The sequence below is a fragment of the Haliotis rubra genome, unplaced genomic scaffold (assembly GCF_003918875.1).
Source record: "Haliotis rubra isolate DU_JTF1 unplaced genomic scaffold, ASM391887v1 Scf1144, whole genome shotgun sequence".
NCBI classification, from domain to species: domain Eukaryota; kingdom Metazoa; phylum Mollusca; class Gastropoda; order Lepetellida; family Haliotidae; genus Haliotis; species Haliotis rubra.
In genome coordinates, this window is record NW_025765053.1 from 22028 (window position 1) to 49085 (window position 27058).

Here is a 27058-nt window from a genome sequence, read left to right on the forward strand (position 1 = left end):
TCTGCATCACGGCAAGATGTATCATCAAGACAAAATCCTTTCTTTTCCCCCAGCTGAACACAACTCTTTTTAGCGGGCTGGTCCGGACACCACGAGTTGTTTTTGATATCACTGCCATCCAACCACATATAACCTTTGGGGCTTTTTTCGCCACCAACGTAAACGTTTGACTTGCTTCCTGAAATAAATTTAAATCAGTTTAAATTCCCCGTTACGGATAAATCAAATCAAGAAAAATAAAATGAATAACAAATCTTACAACTTTAGGGACAACTGTACAGACAAATGTTTGGGTATAGATTCTTACAAGCTAATATGTTTATAACCAAGTGATCAGAAGTATCTGTACATAGTTTGTTATGACAAACATCAGATTAATGTAATTCCAGGTGAGGCGTAAGAACGGCAACTAGCGTAGGCCATGAAGTAAATGAAGGAAACACTGGCATAAAATGTGAAAACAGCCGACTGGAGATTTGGGTTGGGGTGCTGGTGGTGGTGGTGGTGTTTCCTGTGCAATACATACACCAAAAAGCATACAAAGTAAAGGAGAGTGATATTATACTTGTTCTAGATTAAGACAGAAGGATCTGTTGCCCTATGCGATAAAGACGTGTCTATACCCGAAGGTCATATTCTTCGTCGTTGACTCACCATCCTCTAGAGTTCTAATCAAACAGTTGAGAGTTTAGTCATCTAAATTCGCAAGATTACTTTTCTATCAGTTGATTAATGGTTGTCGTTCACATTATACATTTGATATTTTTTATAGAGGCCATCGACAGTAAATGCAGTCTGAGGTAACTCCAATAAAAATAAATATATATCCAAGAGAGGTGCATCAATCGAATTAAAACATGCAATTGATATATAATCCATAACCTTTTTGATTCAGATAGATCACCGCTGCTTGATGTTTCTGCGTTGTTTCAAGTTGGGCAGGGCGGGCATCCATGAACAGTTCGGAGCATCTGTTGGCGCTGAAGGCACCATAAGGATTCGCAACTAGCTTCATACACAGGTTGGCTTCTTTGTTATGATGAAAGTCAGGTGGACACGATTTGGCTGAAAGGCACAATATCAAATGCAGTTTTGGTTCTTATCTATTATAATAGGAAAAGCTTTGACAACACACTGCTGCTGTTAAATACCATTAACGTATATCCTGTGCAAATATTTTGTTCAACTTTCTATTCTGTATAAGTTTGAAATTTTGGAGAGAAAATAATCTTAAATTGCTTTCGTTTTCGTAATTCAGCAACGATAGCGCGGCGGGCGAACTGGCTAAGGCACCAGGCTAGTGATCCAGCGAGCATGAGGTGCCGGATTCGAGACCACCTGTGACCGGGTGTAAAAACCTTGGATTCAACTTTGTGTGCAGACTCTTTTAGTGTTGTCACAACCCATGGTGTACAGTACACAACCCTGTGCACTTAAAAAAACCCACGAATCCGTTGGTATATGACCAGATGGTGGCCACATGAATACTGCAAACACCTTGTTGTGGGTACAGCAACGTGCAGTGAACTTGGACAAAGTCCTGTGACTACGTGTCCCAGTCCATCCAGCTGTGAATGGGTACCTCGTTAGAATGAGAAAGCCACAATAACTCGGTGCGCCTAGTGGCTGCAAGATTTGTATACTCCCCAGGGAGTTGAGATTGATAATACAATTTGCCGTTGAGATTGACATCCAATGATCGAGGGGAAAATACCAGCGCCTTGAGCATGCACTAGTTTCCTGGATATGTGCGCTATATAAATATGCTATAATAATAAAATAATACACATGTTTGAATACACAATACAAAATATTCACAGGGTGTTTGACAAACCTCGTGTCATCTTACTGCTCTTCCAATGATATAATTTACAGAGAGCAGAAAGGGGCAAGAAAGGGATGTTGGGGGTGCAAGGATCAACTTCTTGTGCAGAAAATGATTTTGGAAGAGGCAAAAACATATCACCGCAACCTCTCCATGTGCTGGATTGACTACAAAAAGACATAGGACTCTGTCCCTCACGAATGGATTCTGAAGTCTCTTCATTGTATTGACCTCCCTGAGCAACTACTTGATTTACTCAAGTCTTTAATGAGTTGCTTGAGATGTACTCGCAAGGGCAGGTGCAGACTTCGGAATCTATACCAATCAGAAGGGGAATATTTCAGGGGGATTCCTTTAGTCCTTTGCTTTTTTGTTTGTCTTTAAATCCTTTGAGCTTTCTGCTCAATAAAGAGGAGGGTTACCATCCCGGACCTCCTCAGCACAGATCCCCAACACTTCTTACTCATCTCCTTTACATGGATGATATCGAGCTCCTTGCCAAAGGAGATACCAATTTGAAAGAGCAGGTTCTCCTTGTCGAGTCCTTTTCGAATGATATTGGCATGACATTTGGACTCGACAAATGTAATACTCTTCATTTGAAACGTGGCAAGGTAACTAATGATGGATCGGTCAAGTTACAAGGGGGAGGAGTTATTGAGCATCTTGTGGAAGATCAGGCCTACACCTATCTTGGAATGCAAGTTCGAGACAAGCTCCAGGATGCCCAGATTCAAGACAAACTTCGGGCCGAGTATAAATCTCGTTTAAAGAAAATCTGGAGCTCAGAGCTAAATGCTCGAAACAAGGTCAAAGCCACCAATACATTTGCTGTGCCAGTCCTTTCCTATTCCTTTTGAGTAGTTGATTGGACAAAACAAGACATCCAGAGTCTTGACCGTCTGACCAGAAGGATCATGTCTGATAACAGAGCCCACCACCCTCGTTCCTCTCTTAACCGTTTATACATGCCAATCAATTCTTGAGGTCGGGGTTTGATTAATGTGGAGGCTCTTCATGATAGAATTTTATTGTGTACTTTTGCACATATTTATTTATCAGATGATCCTCTGGTGATGCATGTGAAGACTCATGATGAAAGCAAGGAATTCCACAGCTAATTTAAGCGTGCCAAGGTTGTTGGACAGAATCTGAAATTTGAGGTAGATTTTGTTGATGGCGATGTACTGCTTGACGGTACAGTGATGGGAGTAAACCAGGTGAAGTTCTTCACCAAGTCTGCCCAGAGTCGGTCTTTTGTGGAGAAGCTTTCTGAGAAGCCATTGCATCGTGTGTACATGCAGTGTGTTGAACAGAATAGCAATCCCACCGACTCCTTCGCCTGGATGAAGTCGGCTGGTCTAAAATGTGAAACTGAGGGCTTCCTTTTTGCTGCTCAGGACGAGTCACTTCCCACTCGCAATCGCCTAAATGTGATTCTTAAAGAAAACCTCAATATGAAATGTCGACTTTGCAATGAATTCACAGAGACTGTCCAACACCTTGTCAGTGGATGCCCTTCTTTGGCACAAACAGCATATCTTAAACGACATGATGGCATGGCCCGTTGCTTTTATTACCGTCTCCGACATGCCTGTGGCTTTGACTCCGAGGTCCATCCATGGTACGACCCTGAACATGTCCAATGCGACATGGAAAATGATGCTTTCAAACTTCTCTGGAATAGGCCCATATACAGCCTCAGAAGAATTCCTGCCAACAAACCTGATCTTGTCCTTTTTGATAAAGCCAATGAATTTATTTATGTCATTGAATTTTCTGTCCCTTTTGACAGGAATGTGATTGACAAAATTAAGGAAAAGCATGATAAATATGCGGACCTCGCCTTTGAAATGTCTCGCTTGCATCCTAAGTACACTGTCGTCAGGCTCCCCATTGTTCTTGGTGCCCTTGGTTTGGTACCTCCTGATCTCTTGGTGCAGATCAGGAGAGTGCCCGGGTTCTCCAGCGGGAGTACAGCCCTTCTGACACTCTGGGTAATGCAGAAGGCTGCAGTGTTGGGGAGCCTTCATATTCTCCGGAAAGTTCTTGGTGGGTTCGACTAGGCAGCGTTTCCTTGGAGAAGTCCCATTCGCCGTCTGGGCTGCGTGTAGAGGGGGCAAGGGCCCTGAGCTGATGATGAGCCTTACCAGCCTGACTGTGCCAGGGTCACCCGAACCCTCTTTGCTGCATATAATCTTTAATCTGTAACATATAATTAACGATACAGCATATGTTATATTTGGGATTACACTTTCTCAGGAAAGTACAGATTCTTGTACGATTTGGGTTGAGTCTCACCCGGGATATGAACCCACACTCTTCGTAGTCGCCAACACGCAACGCATGCTATCTAACCCACTCTTCTAAGTGCAAATTGGCTGTGAATACACGATGCCATTCAGAAAGTGGTCAAATGTAACATGTGGGATGATTTGGGATAGCACTGATCTTGACTACATGATCTATAACTTATAATGATATTATCATTTGCTGTCATTTTGCCAGTGTAAACAACTTTTGAGGAAAACCCAGGGTGCAAATACGAACACACATTTAGCTAAAACACATCGACATTTATTGTGTTTGATTTTATATACGTATACAATATCCCTTCATCTTGAAGGTTTAGATCTGTGAGAGCAATACGTTGATGCCTATCAAGATTGATTAGCATGAAGCTTATCACATATTTCCATGCTCCATTTTTGCTGCCACGTGATTTTGATGTATTGACAAATATCAGGTTTTAGGTCATTGTGTGAAAAATACCACGTGACAATGACTTCTCAGGTATAGATTTAATTGCGCAATCGGCCTTGCAAGTTTGTCACGTGTAGCCAAGCAATACTATTTCAAAATTCCATCTAAAACCGGATGTTCAATTGTATAGTTGTTGATCAACTGTAGGCAGGATAAAAATTATTTGAAAATATGTTAAGTCTGCTTCTCTTGGAAAGTTGGATATATTGCAAAGTGAATAGTATACTCCTTGCCTTTGCTGTAAAAAAAAAACATCCACATGTTAATCATAGTGATAAGTATCATCATGAGTAATAGCTGGTGCTGACATTCTCCATTCTTTGATCCATCTTTGTATATACTTCTGTGATAAACATAATAATGTTCAATTTCCAGGAGGCTTTTTTGATATGACAAGGGGTTTGTATCAGCCATTTATAATTTGGTTATTTCCAAATCAACTTCAGGTTGTAGTGCCTGCCTCGGTGACACTTCAGGCAGTTTGAAATCAACAACTGCAGAAGACATCTATGCTGAATGCGGAGCAATTGAGGTAGGTTTCTTATCACACAGGGTCTGATAAGATGGCAATTAATCTTAGTAAAAAAACAGTTATTCTTTTTAGAAATGGTGGGCCATTATGGGAATATGAACAGTGGTTCAATAATGGTAATCCTAATGAACTGTATCCTTTTATAAATATCTAGGACTTGTACTTACGCCAAAGCTTGTATGGAGTAAAGCACAAAGCTGTCTGGTATCTCAAGCTATCAAGGCAATATTTTCTGTAAATAGCTTTCAAAAAAAGATGGGAAGAGTAAATTGTAAAGACTTGTTTAAGGTTTTTTACTGTATGGTTTCACCTATTTTGTGTTATGGGTCTGAGATTTGGGGTACTAACTTTTGTAGCATCATTGAGTCTGTTCAGGTAAAATTTGTAAATTTTTCTTGAAAGTTGGTACATCTACCTGTAATAACATGGCTCTTGGTGATCGTGGCAGACTTCCACTACAAATTACTGATGTGACTAAAGTAATTAAATACTGGTGTCACCTATTGTATATGCCTTATCATAGACTGCCAAAACATTGTTATATTATGCTCAAGTCCTTAGATGATGTTGGCCGCACTACTTGGGCAACTTGTGTCAGAAACATTTAATTTAAGTATGGTTTTGGCTATGCATGGATCAGTCATATCCTTGTTTAAGCAGAGACTTTCGGATAATCTTAGACAATGTTGGTTCACTTCAAATCAAAATTCTAATAAATGTTTTTATTACTCCCAGTTTAAGACATTTATAAATGTGGACAGATATTTAACTTCTGATATTCCTTTACATCTCAGATCTGCACTCTCTAAATTTAGATGTGGTAATTTTAATTTAGCTGTTGAAACTGGAAGATACAATAAAATTAATTACAATTAGAGATTATATTTATTTTGTACATTGATGACAAAAATGTTATTGAAGATGAATTTCATGTACTCCTTAAGTGTTAACGTTTTTTTTGATTTAAGCTTTAGATATATTCAGAAATATTTGACTGATTTTGATCCAAATGCTAATTTTATTAACATTATGAAAACTCATAATGACTGTATCATAAGAGATGTAAGTATTTTTCTGTATCATGTACTATGAGCGCATTAGAAATCTTTCTCTTATACAGCATGTGCACTAAACTATATATATCATATGCAAATGACTGTATGATTGGCCTGTGACCTTTTACTGAATAAACTTGACTGTCTGTCAAGGTCTGATAAGGATGGTTAAAATTGCCTGAAAGGCAGGGTTAGAGATGATTTAAATTGACTTTAGTAACACATATCCGTCTGATCACAAGACAAGGTTAATTAACTTCAATATAAAGGGGTTCAACTTCTAAGTCTAAGACATAATCTACGACCTTGACTTGGTATGAACAGTGTCAAGCTCGTGAATGCCTCATTTGCGAGCTGAGCCTTATATGAAACAGCCTTAATCAAGTTCAGGCCCAAGTTGATGTTCTGTAGAGATAAAGCAGAGTTTGTTAAACAACGTTGAGCTCGGAGAGTCGTCATCATCATCATAATCATCACCATCATCATCGTCGTCATCATCAAAATCTTTATTACGTATGAAGGCCACAGACCCATATATATATATTAATATACATATTCTATACAGGTATGAAAAGAGGAAACACTTTCTACCTGCGTAGATTATCTTACACCCCCAGTGAAAAATATCAGGAACATATATGTAACATATGTATAGCTGTACTGGATTTTATTTTTAATCCCTTTTCTCTTATTTTGTAAGCATAATAGATAAAACGAGCTACATTGTTTATGTCTTCAGTTTTGTTTTGTTCAATGATTATCATATTAACTTGCACATTCTTAGGCAAAAATCTACCCTGAGGTTCTGTATGAGCTGGACATTTCAACAAAAAGTGATATTCAGCTTCTAAATCTACGTTACATAAAGGACAATTTCTTTGAGATACATGAATATTTTGCATCTTCCTACGTTATTCTTTAAACGTAAGACACCAGCTCTGAATTTGACCAATACTTTTCGGAATTCATATTCCAAGTTTGAAGACCGATACCCCTCAGACTCAAGAAGACTCTTATATTTTGCATATAACGTATAACGGGAACTGTTTCCAAGAGTAGATGTCCAATTGTGGCAAAACAAGCGTTGATCAAACGTTCTTTGAAAATGTGCATAAAAGCGCACGGATCACCGACAGCTGGTGAAAACCAGACAAATCCAAAACGGTGTGAACAAAGTACATAACGGATCTCAGACGCCCATGCGTGCTACCCAGCAGTATGTAGGTAATATAACATATTATATGCCTTTTTCGGAATTCGTCCATCATGCATTGTCGTTAACTTAGGCCAATATTTCATCGTACGAACGTAGGAATTAAGATAAACTGGAAACCGTCCACATTCTCCATATACTATTGCATTTGGTGTCTGTGGACCAACATTTAGAAATATTTTACATGCTTGTAAGTAATCTTTTAACCCCCAAACGTCTGACCCGAACAAATGTATTGACTGAATTTGGCTGTCAAATATTTAAAAATATACTTCCATAGGTATTGGTCCTTATTTCCTAATTTTATAGTTAATTCCATTAGAGCCTTCTTGCTACGAATTGCAAGTTCTGAGACCGCTTGTCTAAGACTACAATTACACGTGAATGCAAAACCTAGATATTTGTAGCTGTTTACCGTTTCAATGTTTCTTCCATTATACAGCCAGTTTTTCTTAACCGCTAATTCCCCACCTCTCCTAAAAACAAGAACTTACATTTATCTAAATTCATAGTTAATCCCCACTTACCTGCATACGATTTTAAAGTGTCTAGCTGGCACTGAAAACCACCAAGAGTATCTTACACAAGAATTACATCATCCGCAAATAACAACATTAGAATTTCAAGTACATCTGGAAACAATTGGACTCCATGTTTACCATATTTTCTTTATTTCTACCGAAAGTTCATTTATAAACAATGAGAATAACATTGGACTCAACATACAACCCTGCCGTAAACCAAATGGACATTTACAATGTTCCGTAAACTGGGATTGTACTCTGACACACGATTTCACTGTTTTATATATGCTCATAAGAGCTTGTAACATTCTACCGTTGAGTGAGAGTAGTTTCCAGAGTTTATCTCTATTTACAAAATCAAAAGCTTTTTGTACAATCAATAAACCAACTTTTATCTTTTTCCTTCTTCTACATATAGTTTTCTCGATAATAGATAGCATACAATGTGAAAGTATTGTCAACAACTGAATAGCCCTTCCGAAAACCAGCTTGAGTTTCAGAAACTTTATCCATAAAATTTGGCCATTTTGTTTGACTTTCATTGAAAACAAAAGTTATATTTTCCCGAGTGAGCTGAGTAAAGATATCCCTCGGAAATTATCGGGAACATTTACATCACCCTTTTGTGCAAAGGAACTATAATTGCTTTACTCCACACTTGTGGAAAACAACCATTTAAATATATTTTATTGAACATTATTTTAGATTCGCTTGTTTTAATCATTTCTATAAGAACGTTATAAAAAACCTGGAGATGCTGTATACCCTTGTCAATTTCTTCTTCCGTTATAATGGATTCAAGGATATCCTTATCAACTTCACTCATTTCGACAGATATAGCTCTCCTATTGAAAACTTCATAAAAATGATTGTACCATCTTTCTTTAGTTATACCATTCGTATATGATCTTAGCTTAGAAATCTTTCTCTGCTCCCACCAAAATACAGAGGAATTGTTCCTTGCTAGATATAAGTTATTTGTTTTGTGGTATTGGTATTTACGTTTCGACTGTCTACATAAACCTGTATGTTATTTCTAAGCCTACAACATTGAGTTTTACACACTGAAGTTCTGTTTCGTCTAAATATACGTACAATGCGTTTAGCTTTATTTGCCTTATGACACTCTGATCCATAAAAGGTGAATACTTTCGGAATAACAGGCACTCTCTTTTGCATACAGTTTGCAGCATCAAGTAAAAAATCTACATCCTTCTCTGATACCTATATCTGATATATTTTCATTAAAAATGCTCGTGTGATCATCATTCCATCTATACTTGAATGTACTTGCACTCGCGTCTTTAGTTACCAGTTTGTCACCTGGACCAGGGAATCTAAGGATCAAAGACATGTGTTTACTCTCTATTCTATCTCCTACATCGAAGTTCGAGAAATATTTAAATAGTCCAGGTGATGATATAACGTAATCAATTAGACTACAACCCTGTTCGGATTTATAAGTAAACATTCCTCCAGTATCTCCTTCCATTTAAGATATACAAGTTAAAAAGGGAACTCAAATTTTACAGAAATTTCACCAATCTATTTACACACGTATCATTTGTAAATCTAGCATTTACAGGAACCGATTCATCCTCAAGACAAAAGTCATTCAAGTTTTCACTATGCATATCTGGAGGCTGATTTCAAGACCCTAAACGAGCATTTAAATCTCCACACAGAAGTATATAACACTCTGTAAGATAATTTGAATTATCTGATAACCACAGTTCTAACAGAGTAGCTCTTCCTGTGACTTTAGAGTCAGAAGATCTCTCTAGGGGAGCGTATGCTACTAGAAATAAAACATCACGATCTGTGTCTATAAGTTGCTTATCTAATCGGTTGCAAACTGTGTTATCAATATCAATAGGAACCCTCGGACAGAATGTTAGAAATGTTTTTCTTATAAATACTTAAATACCTCCCGAAAGCCTGCCATATTTAGTTAGTTTTATGGCAGTACAGAAATAAACTTCAAAGTTACACTGTTCAGGTATGTCAATACACTTATCAACAAATGTCCTTGAATGGATGACAGTGTTTGGCAGCTTGACTCCTGAGGAGGGAGTTTCTAGGACTTCAGTCCTGTCCCACATCGAAACAGATGCCTCTGTTCACCCAGCAGAAAATGGGTACCTGGTGGGTACTATTAACCTTCTATTATTATTACTATTAAACTTCCAGCGCCTAAAAGACAGTTTGGGTTATCCGGGTAAAAATGCTGCGCTGTTTGTGCGCATAGATCATGCCCCTTTGTGGTGTTGAGTTAAGTACCCTCATTATATGGTTTACAGAGTAAAGAAAATATGCAGCAGAGACAGTTCGGGTAATCCTGGCACAGTCAGGCTGGTAAGGCTCATCATCAGCTCAGGGCCCTCTCTACACGCTGCTCAGACAGCGAATGGGACAGGAAACGCTGCCTAGTCGAGCCCACCAAGATCTTTTTGGAGAATATGTAGACTCTCCAACACTGCAGCCCTCTGTATTACCCAGAGTGTCAGAAGGGTTGTGCTCACGGTTGAGAACCCGGGCACTCTCCTGATCTGCGCCAGGAGATCAGGGGGTACTAAACCAAGGGCACCGAGAACAATGAGGAGCCTGACGACAGTGTACTTGGGATGCAAACAAGACCTTTTCAAAGGCGAGGTCCGCATATTTAGCATGCTTTTCCTGAATCTTGCCAATCACAATGCTGTCAAAAGGGAAAGAGAATTCAATGATATATGATGAATTGAAAAGGACAAGATCTGGTTTGTTGGCAGGAATTCTTCTGAGGTTGTATCTTTCTCTATTCCATACAAGTTTGAAAGCATCATTTTCCATGACGCGCTGGACATGTTCAGGGTCGTACCATGGATGGACCTCGGAGTCAAAGACACAGGCGGAGACTGCAGTAAAAGCAACGAGCCATGCCATCATGTCTTTTAAGATTTGCTGTCTGTGTCAAAGAAGGGCATCCACTGACAAGGTGTTGGCCTGGACATTTCATATTGATATTTTGTTTAAAGAACAAATAAACTTTGTTTTTTTTGTACTCTTTTAACTATTACATATGAAAGATTTGTGATTAGTCTTATGCGGAACACAAAATTCATTCTTAAATAAACTCTGTCGCTAGAGCACTGCAGTGACGTCACATGAGGAAGGATTTGTAGTTAGTTGTATATAAAGTGTGTAGCAAGCTCGTCATTTTGATGATTTCTCGACATCAACGAAGACATGCCGAATCGTTGCGTTGTCGTCAATTGCTCCTAGGGGTCGGGCGATGGTGTCACCATGCACAGATTTCCACAGAACCCTGCAGTTCGTGCTACGTTTGTGAGTATGAAGCAAACGTTGTGGAAGCCTGAAACGATATCTTACTTGTGTTCAGATCGCTTCACGGACGTAAAAGAATAAAATACTTACTAGTTGTAGTCAAATATGTATATGGAGCCACACATTAATAACATCTGTAGAAGGGCGTACTACCACATTCGCAACATCGGCATGATCCGACGATACCTGGACGTCAAGGCTACAGCATCTTTTATTCAGGCATATGTAACATCTCCAATGCGCTTCTTGTGGGTCTCCCAAATTATCTTATACACAAGCTCCAGAAGGTGCAGAATACTGCAGCCAGAGTGGTCTCTCAGTCAAAGAAATCAGATCACATTACTCACGTTCTTCACTCACTTCATTGGCTTCCCGTCCACTACTGCATAAAATATAAAACTCTACTCCTTGTTTTCAAAAGTATACATGGCCTAGCTCCTCAGTACCTCTGTGATCTGTTCCACCGTTATACTCATGTACGTTCCCTCCGATAAAATGACCAGTGTCTTTTTACAATTCCTGTGACTAGGACAAAAACATATGGTGACAGGTCACTCGAGACGACTGGCCCTCATCTCTGGAACAATCTCACTAATATTCGTCAACGAAGTGGATTGCACAGGTGGTGAAAGTTGTATTGTGCTGAATTTGGTTGATTGTATTGTGCTGAATTTGGTTGATTGTATTGTGTTGAATTTGGTATGCGCGAATGAGAAATGTATTTGAGCTTTTGTAAATCTGAGATCTATTTGGAAGATAGCAATGTACTAAAGCAAAACTAAACCCAACGTCGAAAGATTGGTCATTCACAAACTGAACCTACACAAGCAGATCTCACTTATACTGCAATAAACAGTATGGGGATATATACTCGGCGTCATTAATGAAGGGTCAAGCAATTGGTAACACTGCTATTTCTTTACTTGTAAAATCTTCGTTTTGGTTTGAGATATATACAGCTGTACAGTTCTTGAACGTGCGATACATTCTGCTACAAATGGCACATTTTTTATTTCAAATTGTCAATATGGAAATTCACCTGCCACTTAATGTCAATGATTTGCACGTGCAAGTCGCTCTATCAATGGAAAGTGGAGCACAAAATACACATGCATTGATGCTTTTTCATTGTTGTACACTGTTCAGGTACCTGTTTGAAATCGCAGCTTAAAATGAGACATTTTTTTACACTTGCGGAGGGCAGATGATAGGCCTTGTGGAATCTGGCCAATTTCAGCGTCAGTGTTGCTGTCCACTTTAATGTGAGTCAGAGTGCCTTTGGTAGACTGTGGCAGAGATTTTAAGCCAATTGGCCCGTGGAATAAGCACGACGACCAGGTTGCCCCAGACTCACAACTGTCCGAGATGATAGGCACATGACTAACTCTGCGTTACGTAACAGATTCCTTAATGCAGCAGATCTTCAGACTGAACACATCAATGTTAACAATGTAAGGATATCCACGATCACCGTTCGTCCACGTTTAAGAGCAACCGGACACCGATGTAGGCGACCTGCAGTTTGTCCACCAAGTCACAGGCAGGAGTGAGATGGAGTAGACGTCATGACCGCTGGAATCAACGTCAATGGTCTTGTGTGCTCTTCACAGATGAAAGCAGATTCAATTTGTCCTTCCATGATGGCCGGCAGAGGATTTATCGTCGCAATAGAGAACGAATCACAGATGCAACTGTGGTCACGCATAACCGATTTGGCAGGGGTTGGTCATGGTTTGGGCAGCGATAACTTCTACTGGACGTACTCCACTCCACTGCACAGCGTTATCGGGACGAGTGTCTGGCTCCTACATCAGTACCATTCCTGCAAGCTATACATGGCTTTTATGGTCGACCCTCTTTACTGCAAGGCGACAATGCTAGGCATCATGCGGCCAGGATTGACACGGAATTCCTTAGGCAGCAGGGTGTAGAGTGGTCGGAGTGGACAACATGCTCGCCAGACCTCAACCATCGAGCATGCCTGTGGAGAATTCGATGGACGTGTGTACACACGTCACCCAGCACCAGTGGATCTCCCAGGGCTCGGCAGAGCTCTAGTAGAGGAATGGAATGCGATTCAGCTAGCGTTCTTTATGAACTTGATAAGGAGCATGAGAACAAGGTTCACCTGTGTTTTGGACGAGCGAGGAGGGTACACACGATATTAAATGACCGAATGCTTCATGTTATTTTCATTTTGGGGGGTCGGTCTATTCAACTGATGTTTGCTAGTGGTGTTTGAACTTTTTGTCTGTATGTCACGATGTGTCACGTTTGTCAACACATTAAACATGATGATGACACTCTTAGTTCTAATATTTCTGAGAAACCTTTCTTTACATCTATAAGACACAGTTTGGATTTGAAAATTATTTAAGCATTTTACCACAAAACAGCTGTATTAAATTGTTTCTTTTTCGAACATGTAATCGCCGTCTACCAGTTGAGGTCGGCCGTTGGAATGGTGTACTTCCACACGGGCGTATATGTACTCTCTGTAATACCTCTATCGGTGATGAATACCATGCAATTTTAGAATGTCCCTATTTTGTTGATTCGAGAAACCAATTTATTAACCTTACTTTTACAAAAGACCAAACTCTGTTACATTCTGCCAATTGTTCAAAACTGAAAAAGTTGGTCAATTACGAAAACTTTGTACTCTTTGTAGCACTGTCATGTCCAGGTACAAGTCACTGGGAAAATGATTTTTTCTGTAAAATGTATGTGAAAATCTAGATGTAAGTCCTCTGTGTAAAAGGAAGTATTATGCACTACTATTTATTATTTGTAGCTTATATGCCTTATACGCAGACTACCAGCCCTGTCACCAAAATGTATACATTTGTATAATCACTGTGATCTTCATATGCCGCTGTCTTACGACCTGAAAAGCAATAGAGTTCTGTTCTGTCCTGCCATACATCATTCGACCATTTATTAATGACGCCTGTTATATAACAAGGAAATACCACTTAGTGACAGCAACTTCCTGTTTATTGCATAGAGCGGTGTTTCGATGTACATCGTTCAGGATAAACAGGCTGATTGGATGATGATTGAATAGTTGCTTGAGTCCATCACTTGGACAATGATAGATAGATAGACATCCTTTATTTCCTCCATATCACATGAAGATAAATGCAAGGTTCACAGGTACATTCTAACAAGTAATTCGATATGGAATTATATGGATATACAGTAATAGGTATGGTATTTACACGTGTCAGAAATTATACACATTCATATAAATATCGTTTCCACAACTTAATAGTTCTACATATTCGACATATTCAAATTCAGATGTGACAGGGGCTGAAAATATCATTCCGACATGAATGCAATATCTCAGTGTTTTCCTAAGTAAGTGGAGGGCTTTCTACAACATTGGAAATAACTGTATCGTTGTCCTTCTGATATTCCCCCGAACGGAAGCTCTACCCATTTAGGGTACAATGTGTAAGTTACAGAATTGTATGGAATAGTCTTAAGACTTTTCTACTTTGACCAGGATACTTTGAACTTGTAACAGTCTTTTGAAAAGATCCAAAGAGAAAAGAGTAGTGCGCGATGTATCTGACTGACGTATATGGAGAACGTTCGAAGAACTTTATAAATACAATAATAGAAATACCGGTTATGTTGAAAACGTACTTCAATCTGATAGCCAGAGGGATTATTGTGAAAGATCGCAGTATGTATCATCATAAACTTTTACGGGCCAAGATAAAAGTACATGTCATTCATCCCCACATTATAACCCTTTTATAGACACGGGACATCGTTGTTACAGGTAGGGCAAACACTTCTTCTAAGGGTATCTGCCGGTTTCACGCTACATACAAGTGTTCAGTTTATCGAGAAAACTAGCGAGGCAAGTTCTCCTCCATCACAACGGAGACCATATAATCTATCATATGGCCTTTGATCACAATTTATCAAAATTTCCGTCCGACAGTATCATCTGCATTACTCTCTTACATAAGGTGCAATATCACAGGGTTGTCATGGTAACGATAATTTGGCATACTGTTTATTGTGTTATTTTTAAATCTGCGATTAGAATTTAAATCATTTTTGACGTGAGCATGTTAAGAAAAGAGAAGCTGTAAAAAGAAATGTATTGTGATCGAACCTATAGGACACCTGTAAAAGCGAGTTTCAGCCACCTACATAAAAACCTGTTTTCATGATAAATATCTGCTAATCCTTCTTTGAGTGGCATTTTAGAAGTTGGGAAGTACAATATAGAACAAACTTTATGGATAACAACTTCTTTTTTTATTCGTGAGTGCGACGTTTCGATACAGATTCTTGTACCGGTGTCAAGCATAATGGGACATGAAGAGGGGGGAAGTGTATATATACTGGATGTGACAATGTGACAAAGAAAACAACATAATTAACATAATTGGCTAGGCAGAAGGCTGATGAAGCCAGAGAGTAGACAAAGGACAGGCGTAGAAGCCAATGATGTACGCTTATGATGCACTCATCCACCAAGCCCAATCCACTGTATAAACTCACTGCTGTATAAACATGTCATTATCATTTGTACATCATTGGCTTCTACGCCTGTCCTTTGTCTACTCTCTGGCTTCATCAGCCTTCTGCCTAGCCAATTATGTTAATTATGTTGTTTTCTTTGTCACATTGTCACATCCAGTATATATACACTTCCCCCCTCTTCATGGGCGAAAGTCTTTCCACAATATTTTGAAGCTATTGAAATCATCAAACGTCAAACGTTAACTCTTCGGGTCTCATAAAAAATGAAAGTTTGGCAAGCCCTCAATACCACCTAAATGTAAAGCTTTGCAGCCCATAGGGAGCTTCAGGAGAAAGGTTCAGGGCTCCTTTTCATTATATTATTATTTTTTTTTGCTATAAATGTTTTTTTCTGTAAAATATGTTCATATCAGAGACTAGTTGTTAATCTAGTTCTGACGGGTAGAAGACAAAAGACAAAATGGATACTAGTGCTGTTACATTTGTAAATTATATATAAACATTCGTCCTTGTCTCGGGATAAATGTATATTTTCCACCAAATGTACATTCGGAGGATATCGAAATCTAGGTTAAGCTATTTGAATCATATTTACGATTAAAAGACCCGAACAATGGTTTGTTGTCCAAATTTTTGGTTTTCCATATCTTGTCCCAGTCTGTATCACAGTCACAGAACGATATTTTTTCCCCTTCTGTCTCTAGTAAAACTCACTGCAGGGTTCGGGTTATAGAGTGCCATACCAAACACCCACAGCTGGCGGGACCAACATCTCCAGTACAATATACATCTGCCAACGCTTAATTCGCAAGTGGTGAGGCAATAAGCTAATGAGGCTAAGGGTCCTGTACCATGTTTGTGAAATATCTATGATGCCGTATATGAAGTCTATCATCTAAGTAAGTCTAGCTATGTATGGCGTTAAGTCACTGCTTGAAGAAAGGCTCCTTTTAGAATTTTATTTGGTAAATACATGTATTAGTATTTCCATCATATTGGAAAATACATAGACTAACGCTTAGTGTCTGAATATATAAAATTTTGATAGTAACAAACAAACCCATTTAAAATGAAAAGGAGCCCCAGGGAGACACGAGATTCAGTCCGGCCAGCCATGGCAGTTGTTTATTTTGTAACCCGACCCCAAAAGTGAGTTAGGTTTCTTGCAGATGTTAACAGACCCTGGACCTGAGGAGATCTAGACTTGCTTTATTTAAGGCTTTAGCATTGCAGAGAGAGCTTGGCAGGAGGGAAAATATTGTGGTTCAGGGACTGTGAGACAGACTAGAAAATGCATGGCAAACCTACACTTCATTGTGACTATGATTAAGGCATTTTTTTAAAACACAAGGGTTATTTCCTTTGAGCTAACTGACATGCTTTCGGTGTCAAATTATTTGGAACTCCGGCCAAAGGTGATGTTATGCTGTCTGGAAATATGGCCTTTTTGTAATGCTTTGGTTGCACATAATGATAAGATATTGTTGTACATATGATGTTTTTGAAGGATAATCTCAGCTGACTAATACTTTGCACGTGTTTCCCCCAACTCTATACATACCCATTTTCCATATATATGTCTGTAAAAAAATACTGTAAAGTACTGGGATGTCTGAATTTGGCCACCTGTGGTAGTGACCACAGCACTCTGGATATACTGCATTGAGGGAGGACAGAGCTTGGCAAGATACCAATACATATGCTTGTCATTTAAACCTTTATCTGATGGTTGTGGAATGTGATTTTATAATTGAAGATGCTTCCTGCACCTGTAGCCCCAATATAGACGTTGTTAGTCGGTGAATCTTCCAAATTACTTTGTCTCTTTTTTTCACATGAAATTAAGATCTTTGCCTTTTATCAAAATAATTTATTTTCAGTCTTTATGTGCCTATGTCGGGAATCAAACACCGGTTTTTGACCTGACAGGCGAACGCTTTAACCACGAGCGCACCCCATCATTCCTTGATTCTGTTAAAGAATATACATTGGTACATTTATTATACATTCAAGATTGGACCTAATTTTGTCACCATATATCCTTCAGTTTTTATGTTAGTACTTGATAATTTGATGCACACTGATAATTTAAAAGAGGAATACAAATAATGATTGTTTGCGATCTTTATCCAATTTAGTTTTCCATTTATCTAGTAATTTTTCAGTTTCTATTTCCTGGAAATTCTGTACGAAGGTACTTTTAACAGTGTCACCCAATAACAGTAAAGCATACATATAATACGTTTCGGTACTTTGATAGATTAATAAGTACACATTATATTCCAATATATACCATAATGATTAACATAATTATATAATGTAAAACAAATTAGACAGCAAAAAGCAAAAGCAAAAAGGAAAACGCATGAGCAACATAAATGCTGTCAGGTAGTAAGCTTTCAATAATTATCGAAACTGTTTAGTTATGAGCTAATTGCAATCACTACAATTTTCTATAGTCTTCCCAAGAGATGGAAACAAAATAGGTCTACAGTATATTCCGTCGGGTAGCTGAAATTTGAGAAAACGTCCGTATGGGATAATACCTGTATTCCGAATCAAAAAGAGGTCATACCAAGTATGTGCATGTTCACACATTTACAACAGTAATTTACACCGGGAATCGTTAATACATTTTAATAATATTTTATGAAAGTATAGATAATGAAATCTGTTCAGTTATGATCAGTCGGATAACTCATACAAGTGAACACTAAAATTAGGGACCTAGAGGTTCATGTCTGTGTGAACACATCTGTCTGTGTTTTATTGTAATTAGCCGTGTCTCCTTGTATAGCATATATAAGAAGTGTACCTAAGGTCAGTTATTTAAACTTACAAAAAGTATAAACGATGTTACCTCCTGGTCAGAAAGACTTATCAGTACCCCAACACCGACCCACCGCCACCACCCCACCCTAGGCCTACCCCATGCCACACACACACACACCACACCACACCCCCACACACACACACACACACACACACACACACACACACACACACACACACACACACACACACACACACACACACACACACACACACACACACACACACACACACACACTAACATACATATCGATCAGGCCCATAGACCCGATATTTGAACCTTTTAAACAGACATCATGTGTATGTCAAGAAAGACACGCACGGTATTAGTGGTGCTCAGTCATGGGTATCACTTCACCATGTGTTTCTAATTATCTCAGTACATTATAGCGTGGTCGGATGCGCTAACGAACCCGATGTGACAGTTATATTACAGAACCATTGAAATACATGTTAAAGTAGTGTCAATCTTGTAACACTCTATTTAGCCATTACCAACCATTTACGCATGTACTAAATATATGACAAACCTAACCCTGGTCATACGAGATTTCAAGGGTATTGAAATGCATGTCCTACAATCACAGGATTTACATATGTTACAGATGTTAGGAAACACATGAAAACAATGGCCAGATTTACACACCTGTGAAATACATGTAAATGCAGAGTTGAATGTTCGTTTATTTTAACACCCCTTTAAACGTGTGTAAATCTGACAGCCTGATGATCCGTAGATTTCAAACGTTGTTCATATGGCCGCCGGATGAAAGGAGTATTTCTTGACGTTAGTAAATTTGGGTAATACAGTCATTTTGTGTGGTGTAACGTAAGGTACCATAACCTGCTCGGACAGTTTTCATAAGTAGGATGATACCGTGCTAAAGCTGCTCCTGTACAAAGTTCTGAGATAATATATTTGTTGTCTGCTTCATGAATCACCGTTTTAACCTGATGAGCCCATAGTTGTTTACTTGGAAATACAGAAGTTTCCAAATACATATTTAAGTCATATATTCCATATTTTCTTACCAAAGCCAGCATATGAAAGATGGGTGAGGTCTTACACTTTAGACATATTGAAGGAGCGTCATCGCACATGAACTGTGTAAATCTATGACAGAACATTTTCTTAAAAACAAAACTAATATCAGCACGTATTAACCTCCCGAGGAATATGAGGGTTTGCTGCTCTACGTATGGCTGTATGGAAATGAGCCCCAAACAGCTTCTGGCAATAAATGAACTGGATCGTTTAGATAGACCTTGAACATTTTTGCAGAAATATTTTTGCACTAATTCCAGCATATCATATTCCTTGGGAGATAACTAACACCAGACATTACAACCATACAAAGCACATGGTAGAATTACATTTTGCCAAATACGTACAGCATGTAAGAGGTTAGGACCACCAAAATATAAGCCATGATTATGATTAACATTTACAATGAGTCGCAGTTTTTCACATGCCTGGAGAGTGCGAGCAGAGGATGATCTTGATGTACAGACGTTCACACCGGCATAATCAACACTTGTTTTCACAGAGATGTTGTTTCTGCCAATGTAGACGTCTGGGAAAGCCCTGTTGAAAATGCTGTTAAAAACAATAATTGCACTTTTGCTTGCATTAAACTTAAGATGCCACCTGTTTGCATAATCATATAGAATATTCAAGAGAGACTGAGTCCCGTTGGTAGTACAGCTAAGCAGTGTGGTGTCATCAGCTAGAAGAATACCTGGTGTTTTACCCCAAGGGAGACAGTGTCCATAATTTGACTTATTGTTAATTTGAGTTCATGCAACAAATCATTAATATAAAGCGTAAACAACCATGCTGATAAAACACGACCTTGGCCAACACCCTGTCTTACAATATAGGACAAAGCCCAACCTACTGTATAAACTCTGCTGTATAAACATACCATTATTATTTGTACATCATTGGCTTCCCCGCCTGTCCTTTGTCTACTCTCTGGCTTCATCAGCTTTCTGCCTAGCCAATTATGTTAAATATATTGTTTTCTTTGTTACATTGTTACATCCAGTATATATACACTTCCCCCTTCTTCATGTTCCATTATGCTTGACAACGGTACAAGAATCTGTATCGAAACGTCGCACTCACGAATAAAAAGAAGTTGTTATCCATAAAGTTTGTCCTATATTGTACTTCCCAAACTTCTAAAATGCCACTCAAAGAAGTTACACTGTCTTACATCGAAGATGTGGCATGAGTGGCCATTACACTTAACATAAGATTGCATGGATGAACACATAATATAGGTAAGACGCCATAGTTTTCCGGTTATTCCAAAATGATGTGAGTGAGTTAAACAATCTATCAAAAGCCTTTTCGTTGTCCATAAACGTACAATACACTGTAGAGTCTCTTTCTGTATAGTAAGAAATACTTTCACGTAACACAAGCGCAGCAATCTCTGCACCAGCTCCCTTTTGAAATCCAAAATGAAAGGGATGTGGAACGTCTGTGTATTCCTTTGCCCACTTTTCAATTCTACAGAGCAGAAGCCTTTCAAATAATTTACCAATGACAGAAGTAAGCGTAATCCCTCTATAACTAGTACATAAAGGCCATGGTAAAATTAAGGGTAATCCCTCTATAATTAGAGGGATTATCCTTAATTTTACCATGGCCTTTATGTACTAGTTATTCTACCAATACTAAACATATGAGGAACATATTCATATGAAACAATAGCGATATACAACGTAAGGATATGAGGAAATAGCGTTCTACCCGCACGGTTAACATGTTCATTAAAGATGCCATCTGGTCCAGAGGATTTATCACATTTTGAACGTTTAGCGGATACAAACAGTTCATCATTGTTGAAGGGGCAAAATAGTGGATTTACATCTTTGTGAAAATAACGATGGTCTTCCTTGGATGACAAGATATCACCAACAAACTTATTTACATGCTCAGTAAAAGATACATCAAATGATTCATCATGATATGGTTGCGATAGGTCGTTAAAGTACTGACCAAACATATTACATATATCTTCCTGTGTGTCGCAGGAGTCACCATTGTAATGTAAATCTCGTATATGATCTTTACTGCGTTTGTTACGCTTTGCAACTCTGAGATATTCTTGTATGTCAACTTCGGCAGCTTCAAATATATCTTGAAATTATCACTTTGGAGTTTGCTTTTGGAGTGGAGATGTTGTTTTCTAAAGATACGCTTCGCTTGTTATATTGTACATAATATACATCGTCGCTATTACGTGAATTTCCATGTGAGACCCATTCTTTACGAGCAGCTCGCATTGAATTATGTAAATGTTTTAGATTATCGTTTTTCCAGTAAGGTTTCAAATGGGATTGGAATTGCTGTAGGGATAGAAATTTCAGCTTGAAGCGCGAAGTGATTTGACTATGTAATCAAGATAATGATCGATTTATGCTTTAGGGGAGGAAAAATCATGTACATTGAATGAGACGTTTCTGAAATAGTTCTCAGTCTCGTACCTATATAACATAAAGTCAACGTCACTGGCTTTCCTCCAGTTAACACGAGCGTTACCATAGGACCGGTGACGAGTGTCTGGAGCTAAGTATACCTGTATGGGATAGTGGTCAGATATACTGTAAGGTTGACGGTTATCTATGGCGTAACCAATAACTTTGCATCTATGCTATGTGTTGACAAAAACATAATCATTCATAGTTTGGATATCCCTACAGTTGTATGATAAGTATATACTGTTGGGTCATCAAGTGGAATGACAGATATCAACTTCCGTTCATTCTCGATCTAGATTTCATGTATTTACAGTCACGTAGATCTCTGTTAAAGTCACCGATCAGGCTAGTTGTATAAAGGTGAACGTGTCTTAACAGTTAATTCATATAGATATCTATGTATTCCTTTTTCATCTTCTTGAAAATTCAATAAATGTATATTAGTTATATGATCTCGGGGTAAAAGGGCACTTCTAGGAAACTACATCACTTGTATAAATTAGATAATGTTGACTATTCTCTATTTGTCAAAATATATGATGCCCAAAATCAACCAGTCCTTTTGTATGGTACCGAAGTATTGGGTATTAATAAATTTTATAGGTTTGAAAATGTACATTAATAAAAATGCATTTATAACGCGCCTTCTTTCCTGCTAACAGCTGTTCAACGGCATGTAAGAAGTTCTTAAATGTTGGTGCCCAAACACCAAATGTAATTGTTTATGGTGAATGCGGACGTTAACCAATGCTTATAAATACACAACGGCGTTTCATAAAAAAAACCTGGCTTAAACTTTTAAATATGCATCAACAAAGAATTCAAAAAAAGCGTATGATATGCTAATGTATTACGATAATTGTGGTTATGATAACTATGTTACATCTGTATCCCAGTTTCTTCAACTGTTTAAACAAGTTGCAGTTGACATGTATATACAGTCATGGAATAGTACAATTGAAGAAAGTTCAACGTATAAGCTGTACAGACAATTTAAAAAAATTTGGGCCAGAATTTTTTTTAACTATGTTAACAATTAGAAACACAGAAATATTCTTACTAGGACCAGAGCGGGTATTTTAAAACTAAAGGTTAATGAGGGACAGTGGTTAGGAGTTGATTTTAATCAACGTATTTGACCCATATGTAATAGAGAAGATGAATTTCACTTTATACTTATATGTGAATACAATAATAATTTAAGAAATTGCTATTTACCACAAATGTACAACGACAATCCGTGAACCTATAAATGTAATCAATTATTATCTTCTACATCAACTGAGTTATTAAATAATCTTTGTAAATACTTATGTTTGAGCTACGACAGCGGTTGGTTAATAGATAATATATTTGTATTTCATCAAGCAACTTATGTTAAATTAAGTTGTTCATAGTGTACCTATGCAACACTCGTCATTGTAATAACTATTTGCATATTTGCATATGGGCCGATGGGCTTCATACGAAATAAAAGACTTGACTTGACTTGACATTACCCTATCGATAATGACAATAGCTCATTAAAAGATAATTGAATAATTTCAAAGTAGTGGAATGTTAGTAATACGAAATTTAAATAGGATAATAAAAGAAAAATATATTATATAATGTGTAGCAGCAAGAACACAAATGCGAAACTCGCGCCACAGAATTTATTCATACCACACATGTGACGAGGTTCAAAAACTACAATAAAAACAAACAAAAAGAACCTCAGTTATACAAACACAAACTCATATCAATACAGATATGAAAAAGCCTTTTTTACATAATTTTACTCATTTTAGGCCTTATACACTGTTACAGAACCATATTCGTTATTTCATCTAGGCTCAGTCATGAAAACAATGCAAATAACAGAAATAGACAGTTCACATGAAATTTCCCTTCAAATTACACATTTCCTACCAAAAAAACATAATAAACACCAAAAAATAGCAGATATTCATTACATTACACTTTCTCTAAAACATTATGGTAGGATACAGCAAAAATTGTTGCTTACACCTTGTGTTCCCACTTGGACCAGGTGCATGACCAATATGGAGAGTCAGTGACTTCAGCCAGGTAACAAATTTGAAACAGCCACCAGGTGGTGATGATATGCAAATTAGGTCAGCTGACCCCATGTTTGTAAACAATGACATGTGCTTTTGTTTTGATTACAATAAGGAGTAGAATCAATGTTTTGATTTACTCATCTAAAGAAGTGAATTAACTTATTGGAGATGTAATTGATTGTAGATGATGATTTTGAAACATAAATATGCTTATAGATGATTGTAATAAGCATTTTGTACAAAAGTGAAAAAATATGGTTTTAGCCTTTACATACTCGGCCTCTTAAACATATATAACATGTTTAACACAAAAAATAAAGGCTAAATACTACATTAAAGCTGGAAATTCAAGCAGAAAACACACAAATTCACTGGTTGCCTGCAAGCAACAACACAAGCTTGTGGATAGGCCTGCGTAACGTAGACCCCTGCGTCTTCACAGTTACAGTTCGGACATAACCTTGCTGATCAGGCTCCGTTTCTACGATGCGTCCCATAGACCAGTAGGTTCGGGGTAAAGACTCATCTTTCAGCAGTACAATGTCTCCTACTTCAAAGTTACGTTTCGGAGCATTCCACTTTTGACGTTTTTGTAAGGTAAGGAGATACTCATTTTTCCACCTTGTCCAGAAAAGGTTGGTCAAATGTTGAACACATCTCCAACGTTGATGCATATAGACATCATTCCTCTGAAATGTTCCAGGCGGAGGAATAAAGACTTGTGTTTTCACCATGAGGAGGTGATTTGGCGTTAGAGGCTGGAGATCAAGCGGATCATCAGACGACGTTGTCAAGGGTCGGGAATTTACAATACCTTCAACTTCAGTCAGCAGTGTTCTGTAGGACTCATCATCTATTCGCTCTCCAAACTCTCGCAGTAGGGGATTAAGAACAGTACGCACGGAACGTATAAGTCGCTCCCACACGCCGCCCATGTGACTAGCTGTTGGTGGGTTAAACTTCCAGGAAATGTTGCTTTTCAGCAAGTACTCATGTAATCTAGACTGATCCATTTCTTGTACAGATTGTTCAAGTTCTTTGCTGCCCCGGTGAAGTTTGTACCATTATCACAATGGATTTCCTGTACAGGTCCTCTTCTTGCGATGAAACGACGCAAGGCCTGTATGAAAGAATCTGTGCTCAAGGAATTTGCTACTTCGATATGGATAGCTCGACTGGTGAAACAAGTGAAGAGAGCCCCGTAACGTTTCACGCTTTTTCTTCCTTCTTTCACTGTATGTGGGCCGACGAAATCCACACCACAATATGCAAATGGAGGAGCTGGATTAACTCTTTTCTCTGGTAAGTCCGACATAAGCTGAGTACTTGTCTGCCTCTTATATCTTCGACATGTTGTACATTTGTTGATGACGCTGCGGACTGTGCTATTTGCCTTCGTTATCCAATAGCGCTGTCTCAAAGTAGACAGTACCTGTGAACGTCCAATATGTCCAGAATTCTCATGAATCTCTCTGATGATCAAGATACTGATAGGACTGGTACAAGGGATCAGAATAGGATGCTTCATATCTTCAGATATGCGCGCTCGTGATAGACGACCTCCAACATGCAGTAGTCCGTCATGAAGAAATGGGCTCAATCTGCGAATTCCACTATTCCTATTCACTGACCCAGATTTCCTGGAGTCGTTTATCTCTGACCTGTAATGTTCTGATTGTATGAATCTCACAATAGATGTTTCAGTATCTTCCAGTTCTGTAACAGTGAACTTCTGATCAGTTAGTAGGGATTTGATATCACGTTTCATATTTCTCTGATACAAGATTTTGGCTAATCGTTGGTAGACTGCAACAGCTCGTTTCAGGCGATACCAAGAGGAGTAGTAGTTTATCAGCTTCATCAAACCACCACAACTTGAACTTTGAGACTGTTTTACACTCACAATAGCGACACACTCCTCGGCCTCAGTGTGGTCTTTGTCATACAAAGTGTCAGCAGGCTGGGATGGCCATTCTGAATAAGGTAGTCTCATGAATCGTGGACCTTCAAACCATGTTGCTGACTTCACTAGGCCTTCACAACTGCTTCCTCTTGAAGCGATATCTGCTGGATTGCTGTTTGAATCCACGTAGAACCATTGCTGAGGAGTAGAAAAGTCTCGTATCAGTCTAACCCTGTTTGCTACGAAGACAGGAAATCTTCTGTGCTCACTCTTGATGTAGTGAAGGACTGTGGTTGAGTCTGTGAAGTAGGTGATATTCTCATCGTCAATGTCCAGTTCACATAGCAGTTGTCGTCCGATCTTAACCGCCACTGTAGCCGCCGTCAATTCGAGTCGGGGAATACTCTGGGTTTTCATAGGTGCTAAACGTGACTTGCCCATGAGAAGTACTGTATGGATGTTGTTGCAGTTGTCAGAAAGCCTAATGTAGGCTGAACATCCATATCCGTTTGTGCTGGCATCGGAAAATACACAGAGCTGCTTTGAGACAATGTTGCCGAAATAATCAGGCTTCATGCAACGATCAATTTTCAACGACCTGAGAGATTGAAGGTTTGCAAGCCACTGTTTCCAGAGTTGCTGATTCTCTTCACTGACAATGTCGTCCCAGTCAAGTGATTTGTCTTTACACAAGTCCTGTAATATCTTCTTGGCTGGCAGGAGCACAGGTGATACTAGTCCAAGAGGATCGTACAGTGAAGACATTGTCGACAATATACCTCGCCTTGTCAAGGCTTTGTCTGGTAATACAACTGCATATTCAAATGTGTCCGATTCGGTATGCCACTGTAATCCAAGTGCTCGTTCTACAGGCAACTTGTCATAGTCCATATCTATTGCTTGAATATCTTTAGATCTGTCTCCAGGAGGGATAGACAAAACCACTGCTTTGCTGTTACTGACAAACTTTGCCAGTTTGAATCCGCCTTCCATGCTTGCTGACTGTAAGTCTTTGATAAGTTT

At 38.5% G+C, this 27058-nt stretch overlaps 1 protein-coding gene across 1 annotated transcript; it reads right to left on the minus strand.

Annotated features, from left to right (window-relative positions):
- Positions 1-24500: 24500 nt before the first annotated feature.
- LOC124253722 lies at positions 24501-26800 on the minus strand. The gene is made up of 2 exons (XM_046687539.1): positions 25764-26800; positions 24501-24753 (listed from the first exon to the last, which is right to left on the minus strand). Exons 1-2 carry the CDS (start codon positions 26798-26800, stop codon positions 24501-24503), a joined length of 1290 nt encoding a protein of 429 aa, XP_046543495.1.
- Between the last annotated feature and the right edge of the window lie 258 nt (positions 26801-27058).